General features: G+C 36.8%; 1 protein-coding gene across 1 annotated transcript; it reads left to right on the top strand.

The window, feature by feature from the left end:
* The first annotated feature begins 3,781 nt into the window (after positions 1 to 3,781).
* Positions 3,782 to 4,599, top strand: LOC9268247 (uncharacterized). The gene is made up of 2 exons (XM_015769296.3): positions 3,782 to 4,259; positions 4,427 to 4,599. The coding sequence occupies exons 1-2, from the start codon at positions 3,843 to 3,845 to the stop codon at positions 4,469 to 4,471; spliced, it is 462 nt and encodes a 153-aa protein (XP_015624782.1). The 5' UTR covers positions 3,782 to 3,842; the 3' UTR covers positions 4,472 to 4,599.
* Positions 4,600 to 12,124: the final 7,525 nt, after the last annotated feature.

Genomic DNA, 12,124 nt, shown 5'->3' with positions numbered 1-12,124 from the left:
GAGCCGTTCGTTTTGATGGACGGCTCAGATCAGTTAGAAATTGATGAAAACCATAACCCTAACCCTCCCCCTCCCCCCTACCCGAGCCCGCCGCCAACCCCGCACCCGACGCCGCCTCTCCCCCTCCCCGTCTCCCCATCGGCGCCGCTTCCCCTCCCCTCCCCTCCATCGGCGCCGTTCCCTCTCCCCATCTCCCGCCTCTCCCCCTCCCCCCAGCCGGCCGCCTCCCCTGCCCACGATGCCGCCTCTCCCCCTCCCCCTCTCCCCACCGGCGCCGCTTCTTCTCCCCTCCCCTCCGGCGGCGCCGCTCCCTCTCCCCATCTCCCGCCTCTTCCCCTCTCCCATGCCGGCCGCCTCCCCCGCCACCGGCACCATCTCTCTCTGGCACGGCGCAGCGACGACGGGGTGCGCCGGAGACAGCGGCGACGGTTGTCCCTCCCACTCCCCCTCTCCCTCTCCCCGTCGGCCTCGACGGCGATGGCGCCCTCTCAACGGCGGCGTCGATAGCGACGACGGCGTCGGCTTCGTCCGCGGGTGAATCCGTCAGCGGTGGCGGATCCTGCAGCGGTGGCTCCCTCCGCCGCCTCTCTTCTCCCTCCAGCGGCAGTGGTGGCGTTGGCGGCCACCGTTTTTTTTTTTTTGCAATTTTTTCCATGGCTATTGCTAACTGAGACGGATTGCGTACGAACAGGACGAAAATTAGATGTGACGAAAGGAAAAATACGAATATTTATATTAGTTATATAGATATGGTTTAGTTAACATGAAATTAGATGTGACGAAAGGAAAAATACGAATATTTATATTAGTTATATAGATATGGTTTAGTTAAGATGAAATTCATCGTTTTAATTTCGCTTGGATATATATTTTGTTAGAAAATCATGAGCTGCAATCGCAATTAGGAGTTCGATCGTCTCAAATTAACATGCAACTTTTTAAAAATGATTTCTTATAGGATTCCTTATATATTTTTAAAAGCGAACAAACTTAAAAACTGACTCAAATACGGATCTGTATTTCTAAAAGCGAACAAATTTAAAAACCGACCTATACATGAATGACGTATCAAAGTACCGGCAAAAACATCTTCAATTTTTATATTATATATTTTTAAAAAGTAAAGTAGTATAAGTGGAAGAGAAGATTACGGACGATAATTTTTTTTTGGTAGTCGTAGCTTTTCTCAAGGAGTCGACGTTTTTTTTCTTTTTTTTCACGGTAGAAGTTTTTTCTCTTTTTTTTTTCTCCACAGGGGAGTCGGACGTCCATTTTTTTTTCTCTTCGTTTTTTGTTTTTTCTCTCCTTTTTTTTCTAACAGAGGTGTCGGACTTTTTTTTTTTGCCGATTGATGTTTCTTTCCTCTTTTTTGTTTTTCTCGCTTTTTTTTTCCCAAACGGACGATGGAAATTTCTTTTATTTTTTATTTTTTATAAGTAGTAGTAGATATATATATATATATATATATATATATATATATATATATATATATATATATATATATATATATATATATACACACACACACACATACACTCTTGTTGTAAGCTGTAAAAAAGGGTGACGTTACTATTGTTATTCCTCTACATTTGTAATCAACTCATCAATACTGATAATTGCCGGTTTGATGCTCGTGGTTTTTTACCACAATGGTTTTCCACGTAAAATTCGTCTCCGTTGTGCATCTATTTTCGTAATAATAATCCGCACGCCTCCTTTTTGGGTTCACACCCCCCCCCCAATAACCGCTTTCTTTTTACTCTTTTCGTTGTAACCTCCTAGCCTTCATGGCTATTGTACAGCGTTTCCCTCTACTTTAATATAAATATATCCCGTGGGGTTTAAACAAAAGTGTCGGCGGCAACGGAGGAGGACGTCTCGGCATAGACGGAGTAAATTCTTTTACAACTTGCCCAAACCTGCACCTTTTTACATTTTAGTCTTTTTTAAAAAAATATTTTTGGACCCTTCAAAAAGTCTTATTCCAAGAACGGACATTTTTCTGGTGCTAGTGACCCAGACGTCAAGGCCGACCACACCCTCGCCTCCTACGGAAGCGAAGCTAAGTCACTGCGGTCGTCACCAATGGCATTCAACCGATTTTTCTTGCAAAAAGGTATTTGGTGTTAATTCATTGATATTGAGGATCTATTTATAAAAAATCATTTATATTTCAATTTTTCTGAATTTTTTTACAAATAGATCCTCGGCACAATGTTATTGGCATCGACCCCTCACATTAGTGACTTAGCTTCCCAAGGGATAAGAGGTAAGAGTGTTGGCACCAATGTCATTAGCGTCAAGACATTTGTCAGCGCCAATGACCCTAACGCTGAGAAAAGGGTGTATTTCTAAAATAAGTTTTTCCATATACCTATTTATAAATAAGTTTTTTTTAAAAGAACTAAAATAAAAAAAAATCCAGTTCTGCAAACTCCACTGTACGGCTAGCCACCGGCATCGTTCAAAACAGCCGTTCAAAACACCACAACGATGCAGCTTGTCCGCCCTCTTATCATGTGCTGGGCAACTGCCCATGGTGGTTGGGCATTGGCTTTGCCACTGATCATCGCACTGTAAGAATAACGATAAGCCATGTAGCCTTGTATTGCTAAGTCAACCCAAGCCATCTTTGAAAAATATATAGGAACAAGCCATTAATTTTTGTTAATGGCATACATAGAATATCTTGCTCGTTACATCGATAGAACTTAAAGATCAAACTGAAGAAGAAACAAACTAAAGAAGATACGGTCCAACTTTTTTTTTAATTAAATATAGAGTTTTAATTTATAGCTGCAGACTAACGTTGATGTCGGCGAAAATACTTAATAAATTAAGAGCCAACAGACACCGCAGAAATACACCAAAAAGCCCTCAGTTTTTGGAAGGGGAAAAACGACATGTCTATGAAAACTCTGATTTGCACTAGAATGGAGAGTAGCCATTGTACTAAAATAAAATTTTGCCCATTCCATAGTTCAATCTTTTCATAACTATCACGCAGGAGAATGATATAGCACATACCCTAGGAGCTCTTTTTCATACCCGTGCTTTTGCAACGGGGTTAGGAGAACTATGGGTGAATGGTTTTATTGGTTTCAGTTTTATCTCTCAGTTTCTAAAAAAAAAAAAATCTCTCCGTTTTATTAATTTTTGATTATTTTTTCGTGGAAACATTGTTTTCTTATGTGGTGGCTAATATGGTTGGAGAAGAGAATGACGACTCTACTCTTTACAGCAGTAGAGAAAAGTATAACTTTTGTCTAGTAAACTAACTAGAGAACAGAGATACACATAAAGCCCTATTTTGTGGGTGTTAAGATTTAAGGTAGAATCATGAACTCGCAACTCCACCTTCTTCCCACGCTCTATTGGGTTTAAAACGTTTTTTTAGGTAAAGTTACTTAAAGCACTTTTTCTCCGTCTTAATTGTGATCTTGTATTATTGTTAGTTTGGCGCCCTTTGCCAGGTCCAAATTAAGAATTACCCCCCTGTTGCCTAACCCAAAACACCCGACAAGCCAGCAAATTAAATAGTTAAATTTTGAGCATAAACCTATTCTTTTAGACAATTAACATACCTATTCCTTTCACAGAGTTTAAATTTTCGCCAAGCTTGTACCTTTACGCGGCATTTGATATATAGCGGGTTAATTACTTAGTCGATCGAGAGCTGAAATTCCGTGGAGGAGAAAACGTACGAAAACGCTTTAAATCGGGCGTCCGATGCCAGCACTCTCCCCTATCTTCTCTCCCCACCCACTTTCCCCCTTTCTCTGTCTTCTTCTCTCCACCATTCCCCTTTTCTCTCTCACCTAGCAACGAGAGGAAGCGAGTGTATGCAGAGCGACGAGGCGGCGACGGTGCCGGAGCGGAGGAGGGCGACGTTGCGGCGGCCGGGGGAGGCGGCGGCGGCAGCGGCAGTGCTGGAGCGGAGGAGGGCGGCGTTGCGGCGGTCGGGGAGGAGGTGGCGGCGGCGGCGGCGGAGCATGTCGTTGGAGCTGAAGTTGCAGGACTTCGGGTTCACCTTCTCCGAGGACGACGTGGACGCCGAGCTCGTCTCCATCGTGAGTGGGCTTCGGCGGCAGCGCTCGGATGAGGACGACGCCAGAAAGGCCCCGGCCTTCGCGGTGGCTTCCGCCGAGGAGGAAGCAGCCGGTCGCCGGATCGGCTTTGCTCCGACCGGCGCCTCCTCGTCCTCCTCAACGCTGAGGAGGCCGCACCTGTCGGAGGTGTGGGACGAGGAGGAGGAAGAGGTGAGGAGGATGCTGCGCATGATTGTTGCACACACGTTTTTTTTTTTTTTTTTTGCACATAGTGTATTCGTGATGTTGCAATTTGTCTTTTTAGATGTTTCTCAGTACTGTGGATGTTGCATTTGATTTCTTTGGATGTTTCACATATTGTGTTTTTGTTGTTGCAGGCAGTGTTCTTTGAGTGTTGCATTCGATTGAAACATTTTCGATAAAACGGTGAAACATTATTTAGTGAAAGATGAAACATCCAGAACAATTTATGTTGAAATATTTTTTTTCGAGTAATGAAACATTGTAACATTTTTTAACGTATAGTGCAACATCGTCCGGACGTCCGACCCATAGTCCTCTCCTTAAACGTACGGTACCTCACCGCGCGGCTTACGTACGATATAGAATGATCGTGCGTATATCGAGGAAACGATCGATCAATCGATAGCCAATAACGCGCGATTGGTATGCGCGCGCGCCCGGCCGGCGTGGCGCCAGCGCTCGCGACCGGCCATGTCGTCACGGCGGCGGGAGCGGGACGAGCAGCGAGAGGCAGCCGACGAGCCAGGCCACGAGCGCCGCGAACAGCCGTGGCAGCGGCGTCACGGGCGCCCCGACGCCCGCGGCGCCAACGATCACGGTCGCCCCGAACAGCATGAGGTACAGCGCGGAGAGGCGCATCGGCGGTTCAGCACGCCGCCGTCCGCGGGCAACGGCGAGCTGCTGCGGCGGCGGCGGCGCATGGTCGTCGTTGCTGCTGCTGCCATTGCCGCTGCCGCTGCCAGTGATGTTATCCTCGGCAGCCATCGCGCGGTGGATCAGAACGCACCGGCCACGGCGGCTGTGGTTGTCTAGCTACTTAATTAATTTTGTGGTTAATTAATTTTTGGAAGCGAGCGCGAGGCAAGCTAGCTAGCTAGCGGAGCCGTATAGAATTTATACCACCCTGATCGGCGGTTGCTATCGATCGATCGACCGGGATGATGATCGATAATTCGATATTACTGACCAGGTGCGGATGAATCCGGGACATCAAGATGGAAGGGAAGAAGCTTCATCGGAATTTCGATCGATCGAGGCGTATGTGGGTCATGGCCGGGTGAGGTGGCCAGGGACGAATTTTCTTTGTTTTGGTTTACTTATATCTATCTATCTTCTATCTATTATATATATATACTAAATAAAAGTCCATTAAACTTCCTATAAACGCTCTCAAGCCGCCACGTGGCACTCCTACAAACGCTCCTAGACCGCCACGTGGCAATGTCTAATTACATCGTCGATTTTCACTTAATCGGTGGACCCAATAATTTAGACCATTAGATTAGATTAGATGTATTATATATTTAAAAAGAAAGAAATACCTTACTGTTCACCAGAAAAAAGAAAACAAAGCACATGTACTCCATATATCCATATATAGGTACGTACGTAGTATGTAAAGACTAAAAAACAATCAATAATCTTACCTACTGTTCATCGTAAGGAAAAAAAATACACACACACTTACTATAAAAAAAACAATAAAGCCAAAAAAAAACTACGTACGTACTACCATTAAAAATCTATTATTTTTAAGATAGATTTTTTTCTACTATTTAAAGATAAAACCTATTACTCTATAAATTTAAGCAAATATAACTGTCGATTTTAACTTAAATGGGTGAATCTAATATTTTAACCATTAGATTAGATGTATATTATTTTAAAAACTAATACCTTATTACTATGTCTACGTAAACGGGAGAAATATATAACTGTTAGGCTAGAAAAAGAAAGAAATCACATAATCTTATCGTCGTTTTTCACTTAAATAAGTGGACCCAATAATTTGGACCATTCGGTTAGATTAGATGTATTTTATTTAAAAATAAACTAATACCTTACTGTTCACCAGAAAAAGAAAACAAAAACAAAAGTATATACTCCATATAGGTACGTACATACATAAGACTAAAAAACAATCAATCTTACCTACTGTTTATAAAAAAAAAAACTATGCACAGACTTACTATAGAAAACAATAAAGCTAAAAAAATATACATACATAGTACCATTGAAAAAATCAATTATCTTTAAAAATGGAGTATTCTACTATTTAAATATAAAAGCTATTACTCTGTAAATTTAAGCAAATATCACCGTCGATTTTTAACCCAATATTTTAGACCATTAGATTATATTTATTTTATTTTGAAAACACCATATTACTCTATGTATGTATGTATACGGGAAATATAAGCAGTCAGTACGTGCAAATGACCTGGGAAAAGAAACGAGGTTTACCTACTGTCCTTCGGAACCAAGAAAAATCTACTCACGGTGGTTTTCTGAAATAGTATTTTCAAAATCACTTACTATAAAAACAATAAAAAAATATGTATCATTGGAAAAAGATCGATGGTCTTTTTGAATTAGTATTATCTACTATTTGAAGATAAATATATTGCTCTACAAATTTATGCAAATATACGTAGTTAAACTAAATTTATATTATAAATATAAAATATTCCATCAATGATCTTTATTCGTTCTATCTTAACATACAAGACTAATATATATAATAATTAATGCTATGATATTTTTTATTTCATATCATATTTTAAGGTGTCAAATATCACTTGATGAATATACAACGCTAATTTAAATGAAAACAATTTAGTTGTTTCATTTTACACCATTAGATTAGATTTATTATTGACAAATAATACAACTCTCCTATATACGGATACATGAAAAATATATAACTGTTGATCGGAAAAAGTACTCTGTACGTAGTTATGATTGAAAAAAAACAATAATGCTTACATATCGTCTGACGGAAGGAAAAAAAATACTTATGATAAAGTAAAACAATCGGAGGTCTTTAAAAAATATTTTTCTACAATTTAAGGATAATACCTAAAAAACAATTTAAGGATAAAATATAATAATCTTCAAATTTACACAAATGTAAATATAAAATATCCAATCAATGATTTTAAGCGTTCTATCTTTTAAATTATTTTAAAATTATATATCTAATTTGTGATTCAGTTGTATTCCTTTAAATAAATAAACTATTAATATCTATAACCCTAAATACATCACAAATATGGAGCCGGCATGTAATAATTAATGTTATGATAATAATTCCACATCACATTTTAGTGTAAGAAACCACTTGACGAATATATAACGCTAATTTAAGTGTACATATGTATTATCCAAATTACTAAAGGTGTCTCATGTGATTAGAACAATAGGTGCTGAAAACAAAACGGACACTGAACTAACATGCACTACCCTATAGATATTTGTCAAAGTATGATACCGTACTTTGGATTATCGTGATAGTATTTAAAAAAAATCACTTTCTCTCAGTTACATATAAATTCTTCTATTATTTTGGGATAAAAGTTAACTCCTTCGATTTATGTGACGGTGGTAATATAAGTCTATGTTTAATTAGATGAAGTAGTATCATCAGCTATATTTTTAATAATAAATATCTTTCATTAATATATAGTAAAATTAAAATGTTACTTTAAGTCATCTATAACATACACAATAAAAAAAGTTATATAAAGTTGGGAAACTCCAAAAATTTAAAAGAAAGAATCACACATAATACAAATAGATATGAACTAACTCCATTATTGTGACATATTTTTTCTAATAAATTTGAGGATATACATTTTCAAGTAATACGCCCAAACCAGTTATTAACGAACATACATTTCAAATAGAGACAAAATTTTTTTCAAAAATATGATCCACACATAAACATTCGTAATAAAAGTTCAAACAAGATTAAACAACATGCCCGCGCGTATGCGCGGGCTACCTTCCTAGTTTTTATAACAGTTGTACTCCCTCCGTTTCATGTTATAAGATGTTTTGACATTGGTTAAAGTTAAACTACTTTAAATTTGACTAAGTTTGTAAAAAAAATAGTAACATTTTCAACCAAGACAAAAAATTTATTATGAAAATATATTCAATTTATTGATTTGATGAAACTAATTTAGTATTATAAATATTACTATATTTGTTTATAAACTTAGTCAAACTTAAAACAATTTGACTTTGATCAAAGCCAAAACGTCTTACAAATTGATTTGATGAAACTAATTTAGTATTATAAATATTACTATATTTGTTTATAAACTTAGTCAAACTTAAAACAATTTGTCTTTGATCAAAGTCAAAACGTCTTACAAGCTGAAACGGAGGGAGTATTATATTATTTATAATCCAATCCATAAAGGTTAAAGAAAGTTACTTAAACAATCTGTTCAGTGGCTTATTTCTTTTTTTTTTAAAAAACACAATTTAAATGCACACCCTATGAATGAACAAATATACACCCTATTCCTATGAGCACATCCGAAATACTGGACTAGTATATCTTGAGATGAGGAAGTCATCACGGTGCCTCATCTCGTCTACCACTAAAAGAATAATTAGTCGTAAATACGATCACTCGTGTTAAATTTAAAACTTGAAACCGTTGGACACATTCCACAATAAGGAACCCAACCAGTGGAGCTACGTTCACTTCGTTGTTCAATTGCTTATTAGGTACTCAGTCCGTTCTTTAAAAAAGTCCAATCCTAACTATGTACCTGGGTACAATATGTATCCAGATATATTGTTAGGATTTAGTTTTTATAGTACGAAGGATGTAAGGGTGTGGCTTATGGTTTTAAAAGTTTGAATAAAAAATTATTTGTTCGTGCTTATCCAAAATTAAACTAATAAAAAGAGTGAAATGGGTGAAATATTGTTTTGATAAAGCAGTGGTTCTAATAAAGAGATCTGTACTAATTAGGCTCTTTAAGGAAACTCCCATACTGAAAACAGATTAAAGCCGTTAATTAGGTTAATCATGTCATCACGATTATAGATTGCATTGGGAATTCTTCTAGACGGAAAAATACAATTGAGAACATCATGGACTTTTATTTTATTTCCAAAATTAAGAATTAAATAAATATAAAGTTGTACCTATCTTCACTTTCAATTTAGTATTTTATATATCTATTTACTTCTGAAATTCAAAATCAATAATAATTAGCAAGATATAAAGGGCATCATTGACATATCTTCACCAATATAAAGGGTGAACCCTACGAAACCAGGTAATAGTTATTCTTGTTATCATAATGTGTGGATAAGTTGTATCTCACATTTAAGAGAAATGGCTGGATTGAGAAGAAAGAATGGACGAGAGAGAGAGAGAGGAGAGTATTAATATTTATTTATTGCTTGTCGCCTGTTATTAGTGTTACTACTAAGATGATACTACTACCTTTTTACTACTTAGAGTATCTCACAAAGGTAAACTAGATAACAAGCTTCCTTACTACTCACTTTTTGACATATTGTGAATACTCTACTGATAGATCGTTCTTTTAATCAAAACCACACAATTCAATAAATAATCATTGTATTCACTGTATGATTAAATTTAGAGTAAATTTTACAAAAATATGTATATACTTTGATCAAATTATCACAAAACTATATATTTAATACCAAATTTATCACATAACTACATATTTAAGTTGGAGTATCGTAAAACTACAAATTTAATAATAAAGCTATCATAAAACTACATGTTTAGAGTCAATTTAGTCACAAAACTTGGATGTTTATAATTGAAACATAACATTATTAGTGCTAAGGATTTAAATCCTAAAATATGTAGTTTTGTGATACTTCGCTTTGACCGTATAGTTAATGTTGTGATAAATTTGTTATTAAATTCGTAGTGTTTTTTGATACATCACCAATTTTGGGATAATTTGGCGAACGTATTTATAGTTTTGTGAAATTTACTTTTAAAATTATAATATTAATAATCCAGAATAAATAAATAACGGGTAAACTTCCCATGAATGCCTAGGAATGAAAGTGAAAGGCGGCTAGCTAGCCGACGACGGTGTGTCCTGCGTCGTTGACCACCTACCCCCCAAAAGGGTACTACTCCGTACTAGTAGTTAAGAGTAACAGTCGCGGAGAACTGTCAACAGTAAAATCATCTCGAATGCAGGAAGCTTCACAGAAAGCATCTGTTGCTAGCTGTTTCACTTGTACTACCGTTCTGTTTTTGCCTCTCAATTCTCACGTGAATAATGGAAAATTTCGACGTCCTCGCCCGAGCGCCATTGTACTTAGGGCATCCACAATGTGTTGAGAAACCAGGTAATAGGCATTCAATGCTCCTCTACAACCTGGTAATAGCCATTGTGGAACTAGTAAATAAGTAGTACCGGGTAGTATGCTTACTACCGATAGCAAGGGAATAAATAATGTTGTTTACACAATCGAGACAGAGAGAGTACAGGATGAAAGCATCTTTACTTATGAATGGTTGAGGGTTGGAGAATATTTTATTGGTGGACCCCACCTTAAAATCTCATACACATTATGCTGCCTGCGTACAACTACTACCTCTGACCCAAAACCTGACACTAATGCTCACTTCAATTTTATACATTGGTGTTGCCCTCATGTCATCTGCTTCAACAAATGGAGAAAAATAATAAAGAAAAAAAAAAGCTTCCTCTCACATTTCGCACGAGGGAAAACAAAATCGGCTACTCCAAGTCAGCTGCTTCAACAAAGGGAGAAAATAATTAAAAAAAACTTCCTTTCACTTTCAGTGATCTACCATTCCAAGCAGTGATATAATATGGGGAACGCTAATAGGCGATCAATCGATTGGAGTGATCGATCCCCATTCCCCTGTACGCTCCTCTCCCCTTCCTCATCCCCTTCTTCTCTTCCTATACACCATAAATTTTTAAAAAAATAAAAAAAACAAAGTTGAAAAAAATATGTATAGAAATACTATATTAAAAATATATTTGAATTTAAATTCAAATTTGAAACATGTATGCAAACTTTTGATTTATAAACTTTGGGTCTATAAATTAATATTTGAATTCAAATTCAAATTTGAATCGGGTATGTAAACTTTTGACTTATAAACTTTGGGTCTATAAACTTTAGATGTATAGAAATACTATATATAAAAAATATTTGAATTCAAATTCAAATTAATATTTGAATTCAAATTCAAATTTGAATCGGGTATATAAACTTTTGACTTATAAAATCTGGGTCTATAAACATTAGTTTAGATGTATAGAAATACTATATATAAAAAATATTTGAATTCAAATTCAAATTTGAATCGAGTATATAAACTTTTGACTTATAAATTTTGGGTCTCTATTCTTTAGGTGTATAAACTTTATATGTGTAAACTTGAGGTGTATAAACTTTAGATGTATAAATCTATTAAAATAGGAAATTAATGTGGTGTCAGGAAAAGAAGCCAGCCACGTGGGGAGGGGTGATCGCCCAACAGGATTTTCGTATAATATACGGCCGGGAATGCTAGATACCAATAAGATCCCATGCATATATAGCGCTCCCAACGGCATGCCTTCTCCTATTTTCTCGACGCGAGTCACATGTCACGCACGGTTCTTCCGCTCGGTGGGCCAATGGTTTTTGCTACGTGTAAATCACGACATAATAAGTAACTCACGTCGCTTTCCTAGCTGAGCAACGACGGCCTCATCTTTTCACTAATGCTGATGTTTATCAGCCAAATTTAAAATTTAAAATTTAAAATTTGGAGTTGATTTTAGGGTTTTTTCATCGAAGTTTATTTTTCAGTCTTTGCTTTAGATCACTAAGAACACGTATATAAAAGTTTTGTTCACAAATGATTTTTCATTTGCAAATAAGTCAAATGATGGGGCCGCTAACCATATGACATAGGTTCTTTCTCATCTTTACCTATTTTTCTCCTTTTTTTGGTTAAATTTCTTATTTATGAGTTGAAACAATTTGATTTTTTAAGAGAAATATATGAT

Source organism: Oryza sativa, chromosome 2 (assembly GCF_034140825.1).
Source record: "Oryza sativa Japonica Group chromosome 2, ASM3414082v1".
NCBI classification, from domain to species: domain Eukaryota; kingdom Viridiplantae; phylum Streptophyta; class Magnoliopsida; order Poales; family Poaceae; genus Oryza; species Oryza sativa.
This window is presented reverse-complemented; position numbering and strand designations above follow the sequence as displayed.

Bases quoted from the DNA above. Each gene is read 5' to 3' on its own strand.
- LOC9268247 (XM_015769296.3), top strand. From the start codon at position 3,843: ATGCAGAGCGACGAGGCGGCGACGGTGCCGGAGCGGAGGAGGGCGACG. The intron at 4,260-4,426 runs GTGAGGAGGATG...TTGTTGTTGCAG, and splicing joins GGGACGAGGAGGAGGAAGAG to GCAGTGTTCTTTGAGTGTTG.